The 27,265-nt window shown below is 40.9% G+C and overlaps 2 protein-coding genes across 3 annotated transcripts in view; one reads left to right on the top strand and one right to left on the bottom strand.

Moving 5' to 3' along the window:
- The window catches only part of LOC118404005 (sodium channel protein 1 brain-like), a 179,678-nt gene extending 160,651 nt beyond the window's left edge, over positions 1–19,027 (top strand). The window contains exons 16-29 of one of the 2 annotated variants that reach the window (XM_035802908.1): positions 1,213–1,478; positions 2,072–2,143; positions 2,496–2,597; positions 3,348–3,532; positions 4,524–4,698; positions 5,353–5,793; positions 6,262–6,447; positions 7,663–7,788; positions 8,430–8,693; positions 9,481–9,534; positions 12,326–12,463; positions 13,177–13,290; positions 13,954–14,224; positions 14,842–19,027. In XM_035802908.1, coding sequence (XP_035658801.1) covers positions 1,213–1,478; positions 2,072–2,143; positions 2,496–2,597; positions 3,348–3,532; positions 4,524–4,698; positions 5,353–5,793; positions 6,262–6,447; positions 7,663–7,788; positions 8,430–8,693; positions 9,481–9,534; positions 12,326–12,463; positions 13,177–13,290; positions 13,954–14,224; positions 14,842–15,833 — 3,386 coding nt within the window. In that variant the 3' untranslated portion in view covers positions 15,834–19,027. The remainder of the gene's footprint in view (positions 1–1,212; positions 1,479–2,071; positions 2,144–2,495; positions 2,598–3,347; positions 3,533–4,523; positions 4,699–5,352; positions 5,794–6,261; positions 6,448–7,662; positions 7,789–8,429; positions 8,694–9,480; positions 9,535–12,325; positions 12,464–13,176; positions 13,291–13,953; positions 14,225–14,841) is intronic. The other variant, XM_035802907.1, reaches the window with a different exon arrangement.
- Positions 18,390–27,026, bottom strand: LOC118404018 (T-box transcription factor T homolog; the record flags this gene model as incomplete). The annotated part of the gene is given in 6 exon segments (XM_035802943.1): positions 18,390–20,525; positions 20,977–21,038; positions 21,320–21,466; positions 21,806–21,921; positions 22,527–22,681; positions 26,367–27,026. Coding segments are annotated over 6 exon segments (2,088 nt in total). The 3' UTR covers positions 18,390–19,549.
- Between the last annotated feature and the right edge of the window lie 239 nt (positions 27,027–27,265).

Here is a 27,265-nt window from a genome sequence, read left to right as displayed (position 1 = left end):
TTTGATATTTCATGTTTTGTACATACTGTGGGCGTGATTTTTAAGTGGTAAATAGCCTTTGAGACAGAGAGTAATAAGCGTCATAGATTCGGGCCCCCAATGGCGTTTTTTTTTAATTGCAGGGTTCGATTTTCTTTGATATCATATAAGTTTGTTATTTTCCAGGAGAGTAAAAAATTTGATTTGAACAACTGCTCAGTTGGTTAAGCCTCGGTTACACATAGCCGAACATGGCCTCTCGACTCTTTCCCGACTATGGTTAGAGTGATTCGGGAGCTAGGTCGGCTGTGGTCAACTGGAATTTGTCCCAGTCGGCTGGTGTACGGCTGCGCCATCCGAATATTTTGAAAGTTTCAGTCGGAATTAAGTTATGTACTGGTCAAGAGATGGTTAGGACATGTTCGGGACATGCTCGGCACTAAAGAATAGGTGTGGCCAGACTGCTCCCGAACTGCTGCCAACCTGGGTCGGCTGGAGGTCGGCTAGTGAGCCGAATTCGGCTATGTGTAACCGGGGCTTAAGATTAATCAATGTCTGAGGCTGAGGATTAATGACGTTAAATGCGCCCTCTTGTGAATACGTCTAGCTAATGGCATCTGTCTACGTCGCTGGTGTCTGTCCGAAATGACTAGTATAACACAGAAAATGAATGGCCCTTTCAATACTCCATTTTACCAGCTTAGCATTGCTGGAAAGTCGTGATTATATATATAAGCGATAAACGTATTGCGGCTGCATGAAAATATGAAGAAATAACTGACAACCGAAATTCTACACAAGGGAATATAACAAATGTCTTCAATTGGTTTTTATTGTTCGAATGGATTGATGTCACCAAAGATTATTTAGATAAAGATAAAATTGATGGACCTTTAATATGTGGTCAAGCGTACAAAGAAAACGAATATACGGTTGGTCATAGACAGCAAGTAATACTGTAACAGTATATTAGTAAGGAGTGATTGGTACACCCGCGCCAACTAGTAACACTGGCAAAAAGTGCACCCTGTTACACGCAGAGACAAAATATTATCGTCTATAACGTGCTTGGTAACGAAAATATTGGTGGTCTTTTTATTTAAGTGAGCTCTAGGGGAAGAGAGGGCGTTGGCTCTTACGGAAGAGAGGACGTGGTGTAGATTTGGGTCTGTTTTGAACTGCAGTGCGTTTTTCTGTTGGAAAAAAATTATGTTATTATTATTTTCATTACAGGAGATTCCACCGATGGGAAGTGCTGCCGAGCTCTGAAGATAAAGAAGGAGAAGTGTGTCTCGTTCCTGTTCGACTACTGCTGTGAGTGGGTCTGCTGCACCTCCAGTTGCTGGAGCAAGTTTCAGCACTACGTCGACAGGGTGGTGTCAGACCCTCTCTTCGACTTCCTCATCATGATCTGCATCCTCATCAACACGGGGTTCCTCGCGGTGGACCACCACGGGATGAGTCAGAGCCTGGCAAAGACGCTGGACGACGGGAACAAGGTAAGAAACACCGCGAGGGTTTGCGAGAATCTCGTGCCATGTGAGATTATCGCGAGAAATCTAGTGCCATGCGAGATTCTCTCGAGATCGTTGGTACCATGGGATGAGTCAGAGCCTGGCAAAGACGCTGGACGACGGGAACAAGGTAAGGACACGCCGCGAGAGTTGGCGAGAATCTCGTGCCATGCGAGATTCTCGCGAGATCGTTGGTAACGTTGACAGATGAGACGTTGGTAGCGTCTGAGTCAGAGCTGGCTTGGCAAAGACGCTAGACGACGGTAACAAGGTGGGTATTTTAAGTGGGAAACATCGTGAGACGCGAGAAATCTCGTGCCAAGCGAGATTTTTGCGAGATTGTTGGTGACGAACAGAAAATCAAGATTTTGGTCATTATCAATACATGAATATAATATAGGGGTAGATAGTATCACAGATTTTCATAAAGTTATTGTCACATGACAATTTAATCAGATTTCCAGCCTATGACAACACAGTGTGTGATTTTATGTCTAGTTATGTAAATTTAAAAGATCATAGTGCGCACTGATCACACAACAAATCTGTAATAGCAAGATTACATTTTGTTTGCCCAGATTTTTACGGCGATCTTTACGGCGGAGGTGCTGTTGAAGATGATGGCCTGGACTCCAAAGAAGTACTTTCAGGTAAATCATAAAAAGATCAACTTTAGGAATGTCACTACTTTACCTACATTATTGCACATTGTTGACAAAATAACCATTAATTCAATTCACAAACAAATGGTGGATTGCCTTTCCGAAGTTAGAAGGGCAGGGCAAAGATTTGATATTGGATGGCACTGTGTTCCGTAGATTGAAGACACGGCATAGACAGGTATAATAGCAAATGTATCGACTACTCTTACCCCCTTCACATGCTAGTACTTCCAAAACCCCTAGCTCATTATTTCGATCCATTGCATTAGTATACATATGTAATACTGTAAGCTTGACTATAAAACAGTGTCATTGACTAAGTAAACTCCTTGTATTTCAGGACTACTGGAACGTTTTTGACTGTTGCATCGTGTTCATCAGTCTGATAGAGTGGGGACTAGAAGGAGTTGAAGGGCTGTCTGTACTACGCTCCTTTAGATTGGTCAGTAAATATCTACGAATATCAAAAAGAGGTGTTTTTAAGATAAGTAAAAGCATTGAAGTATTTTCCTTATATCTGAGTAGTAATAGGTATGACTTGAAGTGTTGTTTATGATTATTGCATTGGTAATTTGTTCTACAGTTAGCTAGTCTTATAAGGCAGCCTATTCATAATAACCACAAAGTCACCATGTTGTACACCAGCTTTCTGAAACATGTACTGTTGTACAACAGCTTTCTGAAACATGTACTGTTGTACAACAGCTTTCTGAAACATGTACTGTGTAGTCGACGGACGGGGTTATAGCGCACAGTTGGGGTTATACCGCCCCTTACGGAACGACATACCCTCTTTTTAAATAAGACTATATAAGACATGATAGTATAACTATAATATGATAATGATGATATTAACTTCATATCGTCTAGCCTTACCTACTCCTGCCAAATTACTGCTATGACTATTTAGTAAACTCAAACATATTTATGTACATGTATTATAATAATGGTGACCGGCCCCTCAAGCTCTGTCCTGTCACTTGCTATATGATGTATTGTAACACTTTGTCAGTAACCATGGTACAGTCGTCTGAATGATATCATTAGCATTATTTACGTACACTTGGAACTGAAGAAAAAGAAAAGGAATAAACAGGTCGAAAACCACATTACCCTTCCGTTGATTTTAACATGACTAGCACATGTATTCAATACCCTTTGTTGTATTGAGGTCTTTTTTCATGGCTTTTAGGCACGAGTGACAAGAGTGTTGAAGCTGGCTAAGTCGTGGCCGACTATGCAGCTTCTCCTGACCATCATCACTAACAGCATCCAGGACGTAGGGGGCCTTACGTTCCTCCTTGTCGTCATCATCTACATCTTCAGTGTGTTGGGCATGCAGATGTTCGGACAGGATTACAAAGACAACTATTTAAGGTAACATCTTTGGGGAAATAATGTCGTGATGTGCTTTATTCAGCGCCGAAAGTAAGCCTTTGTTTTAGGTAGTAATGAATATCCCTTGTATAGAAATCGAATAATGCATATATTGTTAGTATTGTAATACGGAAACGGCTGGAGCTATGTTTAGATATAGAGACAGTTTTTATAGGATTCTATGAAATACCACCAAGGCAAACGACTTTGACTTTATTCATATCCACTTCGTCAGACAAAAATCTGAGAAAACACTTACGGTATCCCAAATTGCAATGTTTTATAATAACCTCCAATAACTGCCTTGATGACAAAATTCATCAAATACATCAGATTGACCATTTTTCAGCCAGAGATATCCGAGGAACATTGGCTTTAAAGGCTTAAAAAATTATATACAGGGCGGGAAATCTTGATTAATAGGTACAAACACATATATGTCAAATAGTTCCCCCGTCGGAAATGTACACTGTACCTTCTTCCCGTAGTTAAAAATAACGGTACTTACTGTAGTCAAATCTGATGCTTGCATCTAACGTTTTATTTTAAAATATCAGCAATCGCTAAGTTTTATATGCTAAGAAAGTGCACTTCCGACGGGGAAACTGTTTGACATATATCAGCAATGGCTAACTTTTAAAGAACAAGAAACAGTCATGGCTTCAAATACCAGAGTTGCCAACCTAGGATTGATGTGTTCAAAAATTCGTACTTTCCCAGAACTATAGTTGAGTGGAATTTGTTATCACCAAGTACAGTAGGGGCATCTTCTCTGGATAGTTTTAAAGAACGCTTGCAGATGGATGTGCAAAAGTTAGGTGTGACGGGTCGTTCGGTGTAATATAACCAGCTGCTGCCGCTCCGCGTGCCTGCGAAGCTGGTGTGTTACGCCGAACGGCGGTTATACCGGCAATATAGATATAGATACAGATACAGATATGCTAAGAAGTCATAGTCACATTTTGCTGTTTTCTCTTGTGTGTTTGCGTAGGTTACCTGGGAAGGAAGTTCCTAGGTGGAACTTTGTGGACTTTCACCACTCCTTCATGATGGTGTTCCGGGTCCTCTGTGGGGACTGGGTCAAGCCGCTGTACGACTGCATGGCGGTGTCGGGGTACGGCTGCGTCATCATGTACGTGGCCGCGCTGGCTGTCGGGAACTTTGTGGTGAGTTTATATGATGACGTCATTGAATGTTGTGCACACCTTAGGGAGAGTGAATGGCGCAACTTTGCAATCTGATAACTATATACCGAGGGTGGAAAGAAATATCACATTACATGTTAGATGTATGTTTGTATGCATGATTGACAATATATCATTCCAACATTTCAAACCAATTCAATAAAGTCAAATCGTGTCTCACTAGGATAACGTTATTCCAATTGTATCAACCAGTAGTAAATGTGCCGCTTGCCGCCACCAAGAAAGTCCACCCAAAACGCATACGCATCAGGAAGGAAGTAAACGACATTGTGTAGTTTTAACATTATGCCGTTTCCTGTGTCACTTAATCATTACAAAACGTTTGACTCTAAAAAAATGATTTATAACCGTTTACAGTTACAGTTTCGATATTGTTCATGGTTTACGGAAACAATTTCGTCATTTGTCTTGTCTGCGTTTACATTACCATTATATATCCATCCTATAGATGGATTTTTATGTATGTAGACTTGTGTTTGTAGTCAATGTTTATATTATTATTTTTATAATGATGTTTTGAGGAGAGGATTTTTAATGGGCACTGTGCATTTTGCCAAATTCTCAATAGATATATGTGAATAAAAAAGTTGATGTCATCTCCGATCTTATGTCCAGGTACTGAACCTGTTTGTCGCAATGCTCTTGAGCTCCTTTGCCTCGGAGGAACTCAGCAGCTTTGAGAACAACACCAACAGCATCCAAGACGGCATGAAGAGGCTCAAGGAGATCTTCGGCCTCAACGGACTCTTCAACAGCTGCAGAAACCCTAAGAAACAGAAAGACGACTCCGTCATAACAGTGGACAGAAAGAACCTTCTAAAATACCTCCACGAAAGAACTCACACCAAATTGTCCCTTGTGTCGGACAAGAGTGACCACAGCGTACAGGACTGTTTTCCTTCGGTCATTATGAGACTTCGGTGTTGGAAGAAGTTCAGCATGAGCAAGTTTGGGAGATACTGGGCCAAGTTTAGGTTAAAGACCCTCAAGATCGTAGACAATAACATCTTTGAGGGCTTTATCTTAGTCATCATCTTAGCCAGCAGTATATTACTGGTAAGTGTGTCATGCTTCTATGCAGATTGGTTTTTAATTTGCAAACGTTTAGTAACAATGATGTGACGCGTATTTTTTTGCTGGTTATGTTATATGTCAAACTCTAGCCACAGATTTTAGACACTGCTATATTAGTGTTTCATATAATGTTTTTCAGATCTGGCATGGCTTGATTTACTTGCGTTAACCGCAATCTACAGCTTCTTTAGTCATGCTGCCTTGAAACACACACACATGCATGCACACACACCGCGCACACACACACACGCGCACACACACGCACACACACACACACACACACACACACACACGCACACATACACGTACACAAACAAGAAAACACGGACACATACTCTTCTTGCCTAAATAAGTACACTATAGAGAGATATGATTGATACTACGGCTTAAGTCAATTGTAATCCTGAGGTATGTGACTATTAATATATTTCACCATTTTCCCTTTTACAGGCATTCGATGACATCTATCTGGACACCAGACCAACCCTACAGAAGGTGTTGGCCATACTGGACATCATCTTTGCCCTTATTTTTCTCATTGAGATGCTTCTAAAATGGATAGCTTACGGCTTTGTCAAATATTTCACCAATGGGTGGTGTGTTCTTGACTGTGTCGTGGTTGCGGTAGGTCTACCCGTATGTATACCGCCATTTGTCTCGCTTTTTCTAGACGGTAGGACTCTTGCTTTCCTATCTTAATTACTGTAGCTCTTGTTTCAGTTGCAAACTCCCTCTGCTCTGTCTGTGTGTGTGTGTTGCTGTCTGTATCCCCTTTAGCCTTGTTTCCGACTGTTCTTGTTGCTCTGTGCTATGTCAAGTTACATGTTAAGTTTCATATAATGAAATACTACTACTACCCTACCCTCGAAGCAGAGGTTGGTGGGGAGAATCGTGACCTTTTCCATCAGCCTCAAAAAAGACGACAAATAAGGAAAGGTTCACGATTTTCCCCACCAACCACTTCTTGGAGGGTACCACTACACTACTAATTGACAGTAGTAGTGTTAGTAGTATTTCATTATATGAAATAGAGATACCGCTAAGGATAGCTATTTGTGTTTCTACTCTGTATAGTGCTACACATCCTCCTACTATCTATGAGCCACCGTGCGGCCTACATACTCTGAAATCGGCCCACTTACCTGCCTTTTTACGTCTCGTTTATAAATATAAATGCGCTGGCATTATTTGGCACAAACCAATCAGTGTTCACATTACAAATTCTCTATATTCTGGACTTTCAGCATAGCGATGCAAAGCGTCAACAGACACAACGTTAGAACTGTCCAAACAATAGGTCTTTTAAAAAAATGTCGTTGGTATCAATAAGCTTGCCCCATTTGGTATTAGCCAATCACTTTCACCTAAAGGCAAGTTTAAGGCAATTTTGTGATTGGCTGACAACTGGTTGGTGGCCGCTACCCAAAAGCAGAATGGTGAGCCCATTACATCATCACCGCCACTATGTGGAAATACTACTACACTAATCTCCAAGCAGATCTTGCGGTCGCATAATATAGTATCATAAGCTTGGGGAAGGAGTTTAGCCGGCAGAGGAGTTTTAGTCCACCACGCCGGCTAAACCCCTTCCTCAGCTTATGATACTATCTCATGCCACCGCAAGATCTGCTTGGAGATTATGCTACACAGCAACGTTGGAATTCTTCACTTTCCTTTACTATATCTTCTTGTTATACTGCACTGTCAATAGGTAACAAGGGTATGGAAGGTAGTATGAATTTTGCGATAAACATGCAATATGATTTATAAAAGCTGAAAGAAATGTAACTGTGTGTAAAGGCAAGGCCTGACTTTACACTCTATAACATGTAAAATGGTTCTGTCTTGAAGGTTTCGTTGTTCAGCATAGCTCTGGAGTCCACCACCAAGTCGGCAAACCTGTCGGCTGTGAGGTCCCTGAGAGTGTTCCGGGCGCTGCGGCCGCTAAGGGCTATCTCTAGATGGCAAGGCATGAAGGTGAGAAGTTTGAAATGCAGTTTTATACAGGAAGAGAAATTAGTAATGGTCTCATTCGTCAAGTCGACTTTAGAAGCCAAAACTGACAGGATTTAAGAGTCAATACGGGATCCTATAGGCCTAGCATAAGGTCATTAGGCCCAGTTTTACAAGCAACCTAGTACAAAATGAAATAGCCAGCAAAAGTGTATTATGAGCAAAAGACACAGAGAGCCTGCTATGGAGTCTAGAGTTGATGATGATGATGATTTTTGTAATGATGTATATATTATAGCGTTCACAATCAAAATATCCCTATATAGATAATCTCGTAATGTTACTTATATATCATAGACTGAATATCACAGATAGTAACGACAGCTATCATAGATAGAGTATCTCTGATAGTGCGACTGCTAGTCTAGCTTGTAAACACAGATCGTCTCTCTAGTCAAAGTTATCCGTATCTTGCGTTGTCTGTGTAACCTAGTTCGAAAAACACCCTCATGTACCGGTGAACGTAACGCTGTTATTGTATATTGTATTATGCAAGGGCTAGCCCTGGATAATAGCCTTTGGCTACTTGGGTAGCCCTGGCTGCATTTCTCATGATTGTACAGCCGAATAGATCAAATTAGAAAAAAACAACAACTTTGCCTTAGGTGGTGGTGAGCGCCTTGCTGCACGCAGTACCCGCCATCTTCAACGTCCTGCTGGTCTGCGTGGTGTTCTGGCTCATCTTCGGCATCATGGGCGTCCAGCTGTTCTCCGGGCAGTTCTTCAAGTGCCTGGACCACGAGGGGGAGAGGATCCCCGCCACGCTCATCAACGACAAGACGGCCTGCGTCACCGGCAACTTCACCTGGATCAACTCCAAGGTCAACTTCGATAACGTGGGGGCGGCGCTGTTGGCCCTTTTCCAAGTGGTAATTATTGACCTCCACATTTTTATCCACAAGTTATAACTTACAGATAATTGCAAAAACGTTGTAAGCTATTTACAATGCGAACACTCCCATGCCATAGACATATGAATTACTAGATTCCAACATGTTGATACCCCTGTCACATTTGGCGAAAATCGATCGGACAACGATTCTGCGGCCGAGCCCGGGCCTTGCTTATAATAATAACTTTATTGCACAACAATTGTACAATGTACAAAGTATGGCTTATATGTGACAGGTTTTCAGGTGAAAAATACGCACAACCCTCTGTCGATCTTAAATATGACCGATCTTCCATCAATACGCCCAAAGATCGTGGATAATGTGACAGGCATATAACTTGCTGGAATATTTACATTAGCGCTTCTTTACTATTCAACACTACCCTTATTCTCCTACACACAAGTAAGTGTAAAAGTTGATGTTAATACCTTTATAAGCCTGTCTCAGAAGATACCTCTGTTTTGCTGTAGTACCATGTGTATAGAAGTAAAATGTGGACAGGACTGGTGTCTATAAATAAATAAATAAAATTATATTAATGATGTTGAACTCTTACTTTCGTGTTGGATTGTTTTATCTCTATGTGCACTTTTCGTGTTATTCGGTTATTGGCACAATCAATTCACCCAACTGTGATGGATGTAGAAGTTTACAGCAAAGTAGTATTTTCTGTGTATATACGTATTCCATTTCCAATTTTTCCATATCTTCATATAATGAAAAGTTACATATTTACTAACAGAGTGCCGTATCTCTCCCTTAGGCAACGTTTCAAGGCTGGATAGAAATCATGCACGATGCAGTGGACGTCAGAGGGGTACGTATAGATTCATTCACTATCTTGATAACAAATACATTTATCATTTATCTCTTTCCGATGTATAGATATTTGAATGTATCTGAGAAATATCCCATGATAAAGAAGTTTATTTGCAAGTTCGTGCCCGAGGGCTAATTGCAAGTACATAGTATAAACATAATAGATATACAAGTGACAATGGACAGTTATGAATAATATTCTAGATCTAATACTAGTGTTGGCTATTTCTAAACAGGTTGGGTTTGACTTCGAGGGAGACGTAATAATGAACGTTTGAGTCGGTATGAAACATACATCAATATCAATGATCCATAATAACGTATGTGTGTGTCTTTAGGCCTTTAAAAAAAGTTTTACTTGTTGTATGTCTACTTGGGTAAATGTTATAGACGCGATACCAGTACATTTTGTTAGACAGAATATGAATCTTTCACATCACTTTTAGTCAATATCAAGTTAATGGAGTCACTGAGCCATTTCTGTGTAGCTCAGTACGTACATTGTATGTATCTTCAGTCGCCTGATTGAGGCCTGGGTAATCATAGTTCATGAATTATGTCGAATTCCCGTAAAGTGCGTTCCTGGAAAATGGGAAACTCACCCTGCATGTTTTCTGTGATAAGATACCGGTGCTCACACATCATAGCACATAGACGCCTTAGCCAATGTGAACATTGATCAATTTCTCATATAGAATTACCGTAGAGCGCGTTCCTGGAAAATGGGAACTGGCCTTGCCTATTTTCTATAATATATAAGATACTAATGCTCACATAGCACAGAGACGCTTTGATCAACTTGAACATTAATGGCACCATCTCTTACTCTACATCATGTAGCTCAGTATGTACTTTACAAAATCTTCCCTTGGGATACAGTAATCAAAGTTCGTTCATCATGTCGAATTCCCATCAAGCGCGTTCCTGGAAAATGTGGAACTCACCTTGCATGTTTTCTGTGATAAAATACTGATGCTCACATATCTTACATGTAGCATAGAGTCTTGGTCAATGTGAAAATGAATGGCACCATCTCGTTCTTTATCATATTGTTCAGTATGTACTTAACAAAATCTTCCCTTGGGATTCAGTAATCATAGTTCTTGAATCATGTCGAATTCCCGTAAAGCGCGTTCCTGTAAAATGGGGACTCAACTTGCATGTTTTCTGTGATATATATGATACTGATGCTCACATATCATAACACTGTGAGAGACGCCTTAGTGTCAATGTGAAAATGAATGGTACCATCCCATTCTGTACTCATGTAGCACGGTATGTAAAATCTTCCCTTGGGATTATGTAAACATGTCGAATTCCTTTAAAGTGCGTTCCTGGAAAATAGGGAACAGGCCTTGGATGTTTGATTCTGTAATATATAAAACACTGATGCTCACAACGCACAGAGACACCTTGTTCAATGTGAAAATTAATAGTGCCATCTATTTCTGTACAATATTTAGCTGAGTATGTACTTAACAAAATCTTCCCTTAGGATTCAGTAATCAAAGTTCATTCATCATATCAAATTCCCGTAAAGCGCGTTACCGGAAATAGGGAACAGGCCTTCTATGTTTTCTGTGATAAGATACTGACGCTCACATATCGTAGCACAGTGACACCTTGGTCAATGTGAAAATTATAATAGTGCCATCTCATTCTGTACATCATGTAGCTTAGTATGTACGTGGCAAAATATTCCCTTGGGATTCAATAACCATTCTTCATTAATCATGTCGAATTCCTTTAGAGTACGTTGCCAGAAAATGAGGACCAGGTCCTGCGTGTTTAATTCTAAAATACATAAAATACTGATGATATGATCTCATAGAAACGTCTTGGTTAATGTGAACACGGTGCCCCAACTCTTTCTTTAAATAAGTATGCACTTAACAAAAATCTTCCCCTGGGATTTAATAATCGTGGTTCATGAACCATGTCGAATTCCCGTAAAGTGCGTCCCTGGAAAATGGGGAACTCGCTTTGCATGTTTTCTGTGATAAGATATTGATCCTCACATCACACGGAGATAAACTGTTCCCCTGAACTAAATGGAGAAAATCGTAATTGATGTTGAGCTAAATGCCAGAAGGGAAACTGATCCCAGCTTGTCACATATCAATACGACCACGCGTTGATGATGCTTGTGGAAGGATTTGTTATCGTCCTCTGCAATGCGTCAAAATGGCTGACCCGGGCGCTGTGGGAGGGTGATTTACTCTGTATCATTGCGCCTGCATCGAGCAATACCAATGTCGTTGTCACCGATGGTTATCCCTAAGGCTTTGCCGGAAGAGGAATGAAGTGGCTCATGTCTCTGCACAGGGATAGTTAACAAAGATACATGAAGTAAAAGTCTTAGCAGATCGGAAGTTATCCTATGGCTTCAACTCTGCTGAAGTATGGAAACTCCATACAGATATGTCTTTACCTCTGATCTTCAAGCTGGTAGTGTCTCTGATCTCTGATCATTACGCAATACATGTATTAACTGCCTTGCTCCAAACCCTATAGATAACCTGTCAAAAAAGGAATAATTTTTACTTTTCCTTCTATCTATTTACTTATCTATATATCTTGTATATATCCCACTATCAGCTAAGTTGCCTGGATTGCCAAGTATTGCAATTTCAATAGATCTAAATCTATATCGGTCTATTTATCTCTATCCATCTATATCCCCACCACTCTCTCTATGATATATATAATATATAATAAGATTCTGTCTTTTTTTAATTCACGAAACTAAAATATGATAAATCATAATATATTTTTGTGCCCATCATCAGGTTGACATGCAGCCGTCCCGGGAGGCTAACCCGTACATGTACATCTACTTTGTCGTGTTCGCCATCTTTGGATCCTTCTTCACGCTCAACCTCTTCATCGGAGCCATCATTGACAACTTCAACTCACTCAAGAGAAAGGTGGGCGTCTTCGTATTTTTCTTAAGTAATAAAGGAAATATAAGGACTTGTATAATGGCCTAGGGGCTAGAGTGTTCGGTTTGCATTTGCAATGTTCAAGATTACATCCCCGTACCGGTGAAACCAAAGACTTGAAAAAATGGTACAAATTGTATTCTCTATTGAGCACTAAGTACTTAAAAGAGAAAGTGTATGGGAGTTAGATACACTACATTTCCTACCACTATACTATTGTGGCCTGTGTGGCCCAGGGGCTATAGAAACAGAGATTTGCACGGCCCATTTGCCCCCAAAAGGTGGTATATCACTGCACTTGGGGCACCGGTGCGGCACTGCGGGGTTCGTAAGATAACGAATTTCAGCGATAAAGAACGAATTTTTCTTACGTTTTGTGTATTTTGTTCTTCTAAGTCATACGTATTCCGAAACACCTTAATTTAAAAAAAGCGGCGAAAATAACAGAGCAGTGTTGCAGTGAACGAACCCCGCAGCGCCGTACTGGTGCCGTAAGTGCAGTGCGATGCCACCTCACTGTGTAGCAAGCGGTTTAACATTTGACAATGCAAATGTGTCAAAAATCCCAGTTCGTTGTCTTTCTGAGATAAGCAATTACAACGTTTTGATATCGAGGTGTATTATAACATAATGTTCATATTCATATGTTTATATTCAAAACAAAATAGCAAACAAAAACAACAACGTTGTGTTTACAGTACGAAGGCGAGGGGTACCTGGACATATTCCTGACGTCTAACCAGAAGAAGTACTACAACACGCTGAGGAAACTCAGCGACAAGAAGCCGCAAAAAATCGTCAGTCGACCCAAGGTATTACTGTTCTCATTGATACATTGTACTGTAAATTTATTTAAGTTCGCGGGGATTTAATTTCGCGGTAGCAGGAAAAAGGACTTTTCGCGGTGGTTTTAATTTCGAGGTAACACCATACACTGCAGACTAATACCATAATAGAAAAACGTTCGCGGTGGATGTAAGTTCGCGGTGATCCACTGCGAACATTTCTGCATTTACAGTATATGTGGTGCATCTGTATAGAGAAGTGTTGATAGATGTACAACATTACATAACAGGTTATTATTTCGCTATAAACTCCTTTCAATAAGGATAAGTCAAATGAAACGTCAAAAACTTTCTGCCATATTTGCCACGCTACCCACAGCTTCATGGTATTCTCAAAATATGTTTTGCATTTGTGTAAGATTTATACTATCATATTGGCGAAGGAACAATATATGTAGGAAATTATTCGATAGCGGGTACGGTTTTTTTTACCGTTGGACAGTAGAAACTGTATCATAGCGGGCACCATTCTTTTTACCATTTTACAAATGTACCACTATTAACGTCCATCGCTAAACAGGTTATAGCTACACCTCAAAGGGCAAAATTAAAGGAATAAGCTAACACAAGTGATGATGTAACAGAGTCATCGTGTTTAACAATAACGATGAATTTTACGTCTTATTCCAGATAAGGTGGAGGGCCGCCATCTTTGATTTCGCCCTCAGCAAGGAAATGGAAATAGCGGTCATGGGGGCCATCGGGCTGAACATGGTCGCCATGGCAATAGAACACTACCACCAGACAGAGGTCATCACGCATGTCCTGTGGGTCATTAACCTCGTCTTCACGGGGTTGTTCACCCTGGAAGCCATCGTCAAGCTGATCGGGATGGGCAACCAGTACTTCCGGTTACCGTGGAACGTTTTTGATTTCTGCATAGTAGTTCTGTCTATCCTGGGTAAGTCCTAAACTTTGTAGTGAAGAGATTCACGCTTATAAGTACGCATGTACAGTGACATGCATTGTGGGTAATATATCAAAGGTGAATGCCCCCGAAACATAAACAAAACAAATCTATACATCGTTATACAAATGGAAACAAGACAAGAACTGTTACATTTTAGGAGCCTTCGCCTTTGAAATTATAGTACCCACAATGTATTCCACTGCGCATTCGTACTTATAATCGTGAACCTCAAAAACTGTGCTGTCATATGTTAAATGCATGAATATGTATTGAAATAAGTCGTTTAGAAGAACATAGAATTATTTAGTGCAGTCGTTTGGTCAGAAAATCTATTCTAGTAGAATATAATATGTAACGTACATCATGGTCATTTTGTGATGCAAATGTTAAAAAATATTGGTTTATAATCTATTTTCATATATTTTACGTTGTCGGAAGTAAATCTCCATTTTTTATCCAGTTCTAGAGATTGAATGTCTTTAAATGTTGTTTGCCTGGATGTCTATCGTTCATAGACGTATATTCTAAATTGGCATTTTAATGGTACAAGCACAAACAGGAAAGTTCAAAATGTATAACAAAGTGTATCTGTGCTTATGCTTCAACAGGATTTCTTCTGGAGGATGTCCTGAAGAGCAGATTTCTGACGCCGACGCTCCTGAGAGTGGTTCGTATTTTCCGTATCGGGCGAGTGTTGCGACTCATCCGCGCGGCCAAGGGGATCAGTCGCCTCCTGTTCGCGCTGCTCATCTCCCTCCCGGCGCTCTTCAACATCTGCATCCTCCTCCTTATCGTCATGTTCATCTTCAGCATCATGGGGATGGTCTCCTTCACGCACGTGCACCACGAGGGCATGCTGGACGAGATCGTGAATTTTGAAACCTTCGGACGGTCCATGATGCTCCTCTTCCGGTTGACCACTTCCGCCGGATGGAACGACATCTTGGAACCGTTGATGAAGTACTGCGACACCAGTGAGCCCGACCACGACGGGCTCTGTAGTGGTACAACCATACCCGCGCTGTACTTAGTGAGCTACATCATGGTCAGCTCTTTGATCATAAGGAACATGTACATAGCAGTAGGTCTGGAGGGCTTCAACCAGGCGCAGGAACAAAAACACGTCGGGATCACCGAAGACGACTTCGAGTCTTTTTACATGGTGTGGCAGAGGTACGATCCCGACGCCACGCAGTTCATTGACTACACTCTTTTAACCGATCTTGTGGACGAACTGGACGATCCACTACGATTGCGTAAACCGAACAATATCAAGTTACAGACGCTAGACATTCCCTTGGTCAGCGGGGACCGCGTCCACTGTATAGACGTCCTGAAAGAGCTGACCACCTTCACGTATAAGCGGCTCTGGGGAGACGTAGAGAACACGGATGAGTTCGGGGAAATCATGGATCAGATGGAGGACACTTTCAAGAAGTCTTTCCCCACCAGAGTGAACGAGGTCGTCGTGACGACCACGGCACGCAGGGAACGAGAGTTCCGGGCAGCGGTTTTGATACAGAGGGCGTTCAGAAACCATCAGACGGCGAAATGGGCCGAACTTTTGAAAAGTTTTACTATTCACGAAACGACTGTATGATACACGGATATTTTCCCTTATATCTATATCTATATCTTTGAAATATGCACGCGCCATCAGATAGACAAGTGGTGCGCATGCGCACTCCTGGACACACTGTTCTGTGTCGTCCACTGCGCAAAGCACCATGGGAACATCGGTGCGATACCATATTCAATATGGCGGGTCTTCGCTGATAGAGACCAAGTGCAGCATCACTATGGGCGACAGCTTTGCAATCAGAAAAACTTTTAATTGCAAAACCGTATTGCTCTCGCCCAGAGAAAGCACTTTGCGCAGCTGAAAGCAAACAAATGAAAAGATTCTATACCCATTAAGAACCGTCCTTTGGAAATTTCAAAGATTGTTAGCTATAGGTGATATTATCATCTGAAAATGTCTTTTTCCGTGTCGTGTTTAATTTCTTCTAAATTTCTCCAAAAAGGTTAATAAATGATATACTTTTCATTCATACATTTACCATTTCAAAATGCTGTTTCCTTCAACTATCAGCTATTATTCATTCATACAATCTTCAATGAAAAGACGTCTGAAGTTCACGGTACTCTGGTCATGTCCTTTTATATCATAAATTACTAAACATTGGAGTAACAAAAATTCCCCTTGTAGTTTTAGATAACCAGCGGTTTAATCTACTTATTTACAGTATTGGTGATTGCTTATTTCCTAGGAGATCTTATTACTGTATTCGTCGAGCACCAAAGTGAAAGCGTGCCTTTGTATACTTTGAATTTTAACCACGACGTACTGAGTGTATATTTGTAGTTATGCAAAACGTAATGAGCGTACTATCTACAGTATCCGGGAATTTTAAAATAATTCTGTACTATTAAGCTCGCTCCCTAAGAGCGTCGCCAAAATATTAACAGACTGAAACTTTAACGTGTACGAATACACCCTCGCAAATTTCATAAATTGTTGAACAAATACCGGCACGTAATGTTGTTTCCGATACAGTGTCCGAAAGAAGGAAATATTATGAAATATCTTTGCTCAAAACGTCAAGACAACTGTCCTGTTCGTTAATTGAATCTTGTAGAGTAGGCCTATAACTTGTAAATTCCATATCAATTACTGCTACGTGACGGTAACCAAAAATGCTACTTAAAATTGACCTGGCACCTTCCGAGTTTAACGACCCAATATGGCGGACAATGCTTACGTAAACGCAACTGAAGGGCATACAGACCATCTCTACCATTTTTGCTGTAGTGGTATTTTTACATTTTGATCAACACCGGAAAACCCACTTAGTCCAAAAAATGTAGTTTCTGTCAGAAATTGATAGTAAACGTGATATTTGTCTAGTGAACAGTGCAGGTTGGCCAATGATATGAATTGGTCTTTACAACAGTTATTGATTGATCTTCAGGAAGTTATGCGGCGAAACAGAAAATCAAGAAAGTGTGGTTTATGACGTATCTCTATTGTTATATATTATAAAGCATCGTTATTCGGTCTCTTTTCATTTGTTGAATGAGTGCGTAGTTTGAGATAGACTCTTCATTGCTTTTTTAATCAGTCATTTTTTACTGATATGTTTACGTCAATGTGTATATATAAATATCAATGAGAATCACTGTGTGAGATTTAACTTGTACCCGGGAAGAAAAAGATTGTTATTCAGTCATGACATTTATCAAACTTTCATCCGACAACGTGATATCTATGCATATGGAATCTTGTGGGTCAGTGACAAAAAAATTCACCAACCAAATGTGAATCACAACTTCATTTTTTAGCTTGACTGTCCAAAAATCAAAGCCAGATCAGACACCTTTATGTTTCATTGATGACCGAAAAGAAGGCGATTTTAGCAGTGCACTGCGCATTGCTAAATTCAAATATTTCATGTTGATGGTACATGTAGTAAAAATAGCTATCAGATTTGTTACAAAACGGTTGCCCGTATTATCCCTGTGTGCGGTTTTAGACAGAATAGTTATTTGCTTGGTCGTCTATTTTTTGTACAAAGAAGGCTTTTCAGGCGCATAGAGCGACAAAAATTATTGTTTCTTAGAGGAAAACATACAGTGATCGTGAAAAACTTTAAATCATTAAAATAAAATAAACTCAAATTTGTATTTAGTACATTTGCATCGATCCACAAAAGATTACCTGTTTGATCCGCTGGCTCTCATTGAGTAGGACCTTTCTGGTACCTACTGCGCATGCGCAACGAAATGCACTGTGGTGTACGGGTCAAAGGTGAAATTCTAGTCTATACCATACTTAATACATATCCGGACGTGTTTTGTTTATGTCTCGGGGATTTTTACCATTGACATATTACCCAAAATGTATTTCGCTGTGCGTGGTTATTCTTTAATAAATAGGCGTAGTCATGCAACGGTGTTGACTTTTGTTTATAAGTATATTTCCACCTTCTTAAGCTTAGCGTTAAAAGCTCATATCACGTTACATCAGACGTACATGTCTTCCTATGACTATTCGTGGGGAATGACGTCACAGGACTGTGAGCTCTCTGATTGGTCAGAAGGATGTTTCCAGAAAAGGATACATTCTAGACTGTAAGAAGATTTTCGTTTCCACGTCAGCTGAACCATTTATTAGGCATGTCATGTATCAGATCGATTTGTAAATCATAACATAAGGTCATAAGATGTTTTTTAAAAAGTTTCAAACAATTGTACATGTGATAAAATCGACCGTTGTGAATCCAGCTTAGCACAGACGTAACTCGTGGTATAGATGTACAAAACTTTTAGCAACACGACGAATGTATAAAGATCATGACTGGTGTACAATATGTGCATAAGAATCGACGACTTTTGTAACCCGCGACATTTCAATAAAGTATATGTTCCTCCCATGGCCGTGCTAGTCTTCTTGCAAAACAGGCTCAAAAAGAAGGACTTACATTTAATAGGTACCCCCCCCCCAAAAAAAAAAACACACACACACACACACAAACACATACTTAAATTACACCAATGTGTTGCAGTAACAGAAAAAAGAGAAACAAATGATTTTGCAGTGGAAATGCTTTTCTACTTCCTTTTACAACACTATATGGTATAATAAGGTTTTAAAACATTCTTTAGTAAAAAAAACGTCGTACCAGCGCAACAATGCTTGAATTATATCTAGAATATAGCGTAAAAATGTCTTCAACATGATCTAGTATTAGCTATAAAATGATGTAGTTCGTAGATTGTCATTAAAAAAACATTTCCATCTTATGATACGTGACTTTAGCAGCATTTTACAATCATATTTCGTTGCAGCATTGTCGGAGAGGTAGGGAGTTGAAAAATTGCAACAAATGTGTCGTGCAGTTCGTTCGTATCCTGGTAGGTGGCGCTAGAGTATTGCACAAGATGCAACGGACCACCTGACTAGCTGTACACGTTCATTTAGACATCACGTACCTTCAAGGCACGTCTGATGTTTATCTTTACTTATTTCCTACTTGTCGTCGAAAAACAACTTAAAACTACCCTCTACGATATGTTTAACATTTAAGACGTGGCTCTTACTGTCTCAAACTTCTAGCGCTAGAAGGCCTTAGCGTCATTTTTGGACGATGCAACAATAAATACTAAAGTACGTACATATCTTACAATCCGCTTGCAACAAGAAGGGTAAAAAATTAACTTTGCAGAGAAAGTACACTGCCTTAGGACTACCAAACACTACAAATGTGCCTGAACCAATTCTTCAGTGTTGTTTCGCTAGAGTTCTTTGCCGAAGTCTTAGTAATGCCCAGTTGCTGTTTCGGCGCTGGCTGTGCTTGTTGGCATGTACCCCCCATTATACTGGGCCTGGTGGTATGCTCCGTTGTAATGCGCATGTGCAAACTTCTCACTGTCTACGAACTGCGCGTGCGCGGACGCCTGATAGCCCTGGTTACCGTAGTAACCATACTGCATCGCATTTCTGTCATAGTAGTGTCCGTAGTCCTCTGGGTTTGCTGAGTAGTACCCATTGTAGCGGTGGTATTGCATGTGATCCTGTTGTTGACCAAACGATGACGTACCATCTCCTGGTTGGTCGTCGTAAACGTCGTAGTTGTTCCCTGGTGTTGCGTCGTGGTATGGCGGGAGTTCTTCCGTCCTGAGCCGTTTTGCGGCAGCGTCGCGATTGTCGTCCTCATCTCCTGACGGGCGTGTTTTGCTGGGGCTTCTCCATTCCGGTCTGGCCTCCTCTCCCTGCGACTGCCCGTTTTGCGAAATGTGGCCGTTTGGTGCCATGTTGCCGTTTTCCGACACCTGCCCATTTTGCGGTAGACCGCCATTTCGCGGCGGCATTCCTCTGCTATGCATGGTCATTGCCATGCTGTAGTGCGGCTGGCCGCTGCTGTTGACTGTGTACGGTGCTGTTGTTGTCAGAAGTAGGTTTGAGTTGTTAACCCTCGTTGGTGACGCCTGCTTCTCTGGTGTAGCGTTGCTCTGCCCGTTCTGAGCGGAGCCTGGCAAGTCTGAAGCGGTTTCTTTCAACTCCAAGTCTTTGGGCTGCATCTCTGGGCTGCCCGGCGAGGAACTACTTCCTCCGGATGAGTGAGACCGCATGTCGTACGGCAGATGGATACCGCGGTTGTGAGCGGGCATTGGCGGGCCCACTGGGTAGATGGGCGGCATCAGGGGGAGGGGTCCGCCTAACGATGGATGCATGCCCGGCTCCATACCTGCAGATCTGCCGTCAAAACCGTTCGGTCGGATGTTTGTAGGGCTGTCACGATAAATAAGGAATGATCATTGTAATGCTAATGACATCATAGCCCATAGCAAGGTCCATAGCATGTCTAGGACAAACGATACAGAAATAGAAAGTTCTGCTGCACTACCAAGGACAAAGGCCTGGAGACCCATAGTCAATCCTGACTCTCGTATTTACAAAACCTTGTAACATACCAAATATCATCACAATTCATACAGAGGTTCTTAAGTTATGCTGACCACAAATATCAAGAAACATAGACAATCTCAAAAGTAGAAACACAGACTCAATACCGAATCAATACCTCCATTTTTCCTGAGGTAATTTTCTTTCAAGAGCTGCCGACAGAAAGGTACAACTGTATATAAGAGCCTTGTGTTGCAAGAAGTTATCCATATACATTTACTTCTTATAGCGTCTTTTGAATATATATATAGATACAATATGATAAAAGCTTACTTACCCATCGTAGTTGTCTCTGAATCCTTTGGCAAAAGGGTTGTAGTCGATCTTCAACTGGGTGATCTGAAACAAATGGTAAGAAACGATGTAAAACATAATGCAACGTTTGGAAAACGTTTGGTAGTGAGGTAGTCTGTACCAGACTGACTACGATAGCTGTTACAGGGGGAATTATTTGCCAGGAGAGTTTTGCTACCAGAGGAGTTCGTCGGAGGGGAGGACATAAGTCGTGTAATGACCCCCCTAGCCAATTTCCCGGTTTCTTTTTTTTTCCCCGAATTCTACGATCCCCGTACGCTTTTAAGGCCTGGTGGAGAACAAATAAGGGAAAATAAGGTACTCACATCTGTGTTCTGGTAGGCGGTAACTGCGATGAACTGTGTCTCGGGGAAACTGTGGGACTGTAGCACGCGCTCGCCGCCGCCGGCTCGGTTAGACACCTCGATGATGTGCAGCCGGGGTTGGTACTTGTGCATGGAGTTCAGCACCACCTTGCGGAATACAACGGAACAACATTTAATACAGTATATCTATAGCGAACATTGCAACATTACAGTACACCTAGCGAAATACTACGGAATTACATCAAATTCATTTTTGCTGAGCGGCAAACACTCCCTTGGGACAATATGGCTGCGCCCCAAAACGCCAACGAAAACAATACACGTTTTGCTTTTCCTACCTGTAATTGCAATCACTCTCAGATCTTTCATTGTTTCGTCCCCAATGAAAGAAGACGAAATATGATCATGTTGTACCTTTCTTAAAATTTACTTTAAGAAATGTAAAAAATTCTATTCCTAGTATTTGTTGTTAAATACTGAACCTACATGTCCGTTGTCGGCGCCTTTGTTGTTGGTGAGTTTGAGCTTGCTGAAGACCACTTCCTGTTTCATCCAGTGCGCGCCGCTGTTAGGGGATTCTGGGTGGACGTACACTCGGCTTCCTGAAATACAGAAATGGTCCAATTAGCTTTTCCGTAATAGAAACGGACAACAGCTGAAAATTCTAATCAAGTAATTTAGAAAGAAAGTATTACGAATGTCTAAAATATGACGTCATATACATATGATCGGGTAGGAACCATGTATATATGATAAGGGGCACTTCAGAATGACAGAATGCTATTATATACCAGTATCTTGAAATAGAGGCCTTCCAACATATGAAATTTGCAAAATTATAATACCAAAGTTATCAGCTTTTAGGTGTTCGGTTTTTATGACAATGAACTTTTTTTGATATTCATTCTCAACAAAGGCGTAATACATTAAGTACAATAACTAAGATGTGTTCTTCCCCCGTACTAAGATATGGCAAGATATAATATTTATGATAAAATTAAGATATGATAAAAGAAAAATTATACCATTTTCCATCTCTTCCCTCTTCTGTGCATATTTCTGATTTAGTTTAATGATTAGAGACCATGAATGCCTGTATTTTGGCCAAGAATTGAAAGTAGTATTTGAAAACGCATGCCCGTTGTATTCTACCATCTACCACCACAACAAACAAACAAGCAAATAAACAAACAAACAAACATCGTACCTTGCGGGTTTGTATCCGCCCGCCCACACGGCACCCACTTCCCGTTCTGGAACTTCCAATGATTGACGTCAGCCAACACCATGTCCACAAACACGTTGTACTGCGCATGCGGGTCCAGACCGGATATGGCAAACTGCAGTACCGGGAACATCCGCCTGGGGTCGAGAAAACAAGTTGAGTTGCTGATGTGATGCCGATGGCGTTAACAGTTTATAGTAAAGACATTGTAAAAATTGGCTCCTTTGACCGACCGGACGGAAAATAATGGAATCGTTTGGGGCCATCCTCTTATTATATTATATGGATTATCTGAATCATATTGGACAAGTTACTAGTACATTGTAGTAAGAAAGCTTTTCATTTTTAAGTTGGGGATCCGGAAGTGCTGTTCAAGCCTTAGATAAATGCTAGGTAAATTCCAAAACCTGGGCCCAGCCAGCCAGTTCACGGAGGACGATAGATATGATATCTAATACTACAAAACAAAGTGTTAACAAGAGGTTGCAAGAAACACGCTTTGTCGAGCCCTTGTTTATGACCATGTGACCATGGCATAACCCAAAAAGCGAGTACACGATCTGACTGAAGCTGCGGCTTTGAAAAAAATATTCACCGATAAAAAGTTATACTTATACGTTTTTGTGATACTCCCAGTTTAAAAAAGTCAGGGGCATACACAAAATTGAATTTAGAACGCAGTCACTCTTGCAACGACCCGTATTCCAGTGATATACCACATTAAGGCTAAAATTCACTTGAAATTTGGACTTATATGGGTTGATCGTGTTTATGAATGTTTAAAAAAAAACGTAGTGTTTTCATTTCAGGTTATTTGCCCGACCGCAGACGACAGGATGTGCACCCCAGGACGCCTATGTTGTTGACACTGTGCGACAATACCGAGCAGTCTCCAAATGACCATGACTCACATGCGTCCATGGCGCGCTCACAGATATGCAAATCAGGTCTTTGTTCGCGACCAATCGCTAGCCGGCAAGGAACAAAGAACCCATCCCATCAATTAACCGCTTCGGTCTGGCAAAAGACTTTTAGCTGCCATTTGTTAATTAAAAACCGAAGTTAGAAGAACTGAACTTGGCTACAGAATAGTCGGAAATTCAAAGTTACAAAACTTTTGCCAAAAAGTAGTTACTCAAGCAACTGGATCTGATTTTGGAAACGGTCAGACGTTTCAGAATGCAAAAGTTTTCATTAAGCAAGTAGATGCTGTATTGTATATTAAAATTTGCATTTGAACCCCAAAAAATGATTGTACGTTTATCGCTTTCATAGGTAGAAATGATGGATAAATAATTATGCAATGTATCTATTTAGCCATAGAAAACAAGTATGAAAGAACTTTTAAATACAATTTATCACTCAAGCTTCGTAACTTATGGTAAAAAGAAATTAATCGAGTCCAGTACAAAAAAAGTTTATTTAAAGTAAATTTGATAACCTTTTTTTGCAACTTAAAGTCACTCTTACATGAAGCCCTGTTTGTTCGTTCGCATAAGCGGTAAATATCCCTCATCACGTAAACTCTAGTAACCCTCCATAATGATGTAGTAAAAGTTACAAGAAATAAAAGTGTGTTTCTAATAGTAATAGGACCATGTTCAGTTTGAACAAGGACGTTGTGATAATATAGTTTATTGCCCGTGGACTAATTGCAGGTAACGTGAGAGATTCAGACAAAGTAAAAGAATATCAAAGGTGTCTACTCTAGTCTAAAACCAGTAAAAGCTAACTCTAGATCCTAGGTTATTGGGTTCGACTCCTTTTTCGAAGACAGTGGAAGACGAGTAGGAAGACGAAAGATCCCACCTTTTCTATTATAGTATTATGTGTGGGTTTTGTGAAGTTAGAAGGAGTTATATAGAAGTCCTTGATTTGAAAATGTAGAAGTGTACCTGTTCCTACGGACCAAAAGGGAAAAATGTGTGTGTTTTTTTTCCATACCGATTAGGTTTAGGTCTAAGAAAAGGCTAAGAAATGATTTAGGAATCAAAATCCTTATAGAAAAGACTATGACGTACATCCGATAGTTGACTGGTAATCAGTGACAAAAATAACTTATGAATATTCATGAGGATGACTTGCACTGAGTCATGATTCCAAGAAACACAGACGTAAAACTCTCCCGCCGCGAACAGTGCATTACGAAAACAAAAACAAGTCCAAGAAAAACATACAGAATTCCAAATACAACTAATTCCAGTTTCTTAAATCGTTGTTAAAACAAAGCTTAATGACTAATCAAGACAGTGTAGACTGAATCGGTCTTGACCGATCGCAAAGTTGGTTTGACTGAAAGTCCTAAGTAAAGCACAGTGGTTCAAAAGTTAAACCTGTGTATTTGTAGAAAAAAATGCCAAAACAAATTGAACATTTACTGTATGTATGTCCGTACAAAGTCGTCGTAGTCATTTTTGACCATTATAATTATGTGTTTAAACAGTTTTACAAGCAAATTAGACATCTACTGGCAGACGCTATACACATCCTGCCTCGAAATTCCTTTGCATTGTCTAACTGGTAACAACAATACCCAGATTCCTTATTTCTATTTTCTGACCCTTTTCACTATTAGTATTACGCGCTTTTGCTTGAAAATTAGTCTTCATGAAATATAGATTAACTAAATGGAAAGATTGATGAAAATATTTTGTAATTTTTTGTGCAACTTGTCGCTTAGGCTTGGTGTTTTTAAACGAAAATTAAAGAACGGTTGAGACAGAAAACTTGTCTAACAATAGCAATAAAATAATTGGTACAACGTATTTTTGTCCGCCTTTCCGTTTTGTTAAAAGTTAAAACTAATTTTGAGTCGGCTTGATGAACTAATCCGCGTTTCGAAACATGTGGACGGGGGGAGGGGGTCGTTTACGCACTCCTAGAACGAAAATGATAACCATAATTTGGCATTTTGGTGAACATGGCCAAATTATGCAAACGCCATTGATCTGCGAAGGAAAACGGTCAAAAGATAAACCATGTTTCGTGTCAAAAACTTTTCTATTGCTGAATGCAAAAACATAAACTTTATGAGCTTGAAACGCGGTACACCACAAAATACATTAAAACACAGCACTCATACAAGTCCCCAACTAATTAGGGATAAAACTAAAATCAGGTGTCTAAAACAGATGAAAGTTTCATTGTCTGTTTGACACCTTTTGGGCCCGGTCTGAAAAACAAGCCAGGAAGTTGCGAATACTTCGGTCACAGAACCTGACAAAATTGAATGCGAAGATAAACATTACCGGTGTCATAAACCATTATGCCAGGGCTATCATTTTAACGAGGTGCGATTTCTGGAAGTTTGGAAAAGTTTAGTGCAAAGCGCAGTGCGCATAGATAACAAGAACTTTCAGAACAAAATTAGATACTAGTAAGACAACTAAATAAACTGTGCAAGATCCCAGTTACTCAACAACCTGGATTTTGGAAGCTGTCTAACAACAATAAATCTCTGCAGTTGTTAAAGTAACCATTTTTCTTGCGTATCTTTAGTACGACGAACTAAATGAACTGCGTACAAGACTTGGTCAGAACAACTTTATCAGTAAAAAAGATATAAGCTGACAAAAGCTCCTTGGTCAGAAGTACAATACTGAAAACACGTACGAAGTTATAGCTCGAGAAAATGTTCGTACCATGTACCATTTTGATACAAGCAAGGAGGTTTAAGATACAAGTAACTCGTCAAAATTCTACTTATGTGTAGTGGCAAAAGTTGTGGAAGTCAGCGTCAAAGTATTTGGCAGGCATGATTACAATTTGGTAACAAGAATTTTTAACAGAAAAACAGTAAAGGTAAATGATTTTGTCTCTTACCTGCCCTGTTTAGTGATGATCATTTCCGTCTCGTGTTGGTGAAACTTGACCCACAGATCCCGATTGGTCAGGAAGACGCTCAGTTTCGCGGGGGTAGGGGGAGGGCCAGGGGGGTACCCGTACATGGACCCGCCGCCCGGGTAGGGGTAGTTACCGTTGTAACCGTGTTGGTACTGTCCGTTAGGGGGCTGGGGTGGGCCCGATTCGATCGGTGCGAAGTAGCCAGGCGGTTGTTGCCCATACATTTGTGGTTGGTCGTATCCGTTGGTGTAGGGATGTGGGGAGGGCGTCATACTTGTGATGGAGTACGCGTTCTCGGGGTTGGTCGCACCGGGGTAGTGTCCTAGCGGGTAGTCGGGAGGGACCTGCGAGTTGTACCGAGAGAGCTCCGCGTCCACCCCGTCACCTGGCGACGAGCGGGAGCTGTTGCTATCCGGTGGGGTGTACCCTCCGGACATACCGTACGGCATGCTGAGACCGGGCGGCTGGAAGGAGTCCGTTCCGACGGCGGTGTCGTCTACGTCCGCTGCGTCCATTCTCGTCGGCGCTGAAGTAGGCCCTCCCCCGTCTACACTCGTGTCTGTTCCGTAGGCTTGGAATCCAGCTTCACCTGGTGCACAGCTCTGCTGCATGGCGTTACGATTACTCCGCGAATAAAAATAAAACTATACACAAACTCCCACCCCTACTGCAAGTTCTCAAAACGTATGTCTCTACCGACGCTTGGCGTCCCGACTAAACTAAAACTTCTAAACTGACACTGAAGTTTGAGACACTGTTGAGCGACATTGATTGCTACATACACTCCCCGGCTTGGGTCCTGAGTACAGACGTCATATGCATCACAATGGAACTGGTCATACCGCTTTCTGATTGGTTTATTAAGTCTCCCAATCATC

The sequence above is a fragment of the Branchiostoma floridae genome, chromosome 17 (genome assembly GCF_000003815.2).
Source record: "Branchiostoma floridae strain S238N-H82 chromosome 17, Bfl_VNyyK, whole genome shotgun sequence".
In the NCBI taxonomy this organism is placed as follows: domain Eukaryota; kingdom Metazoa; phylum Chordata; class Leptocardii; order Amphioxiformes; family Branchiostomatidae; genus Branchiostoma; species Branchiostoma floridae.
Note: the sequence above shows the minus strand (reverse complement) of the source record. Positions and strands in the feature narration are given on the sequence as shown.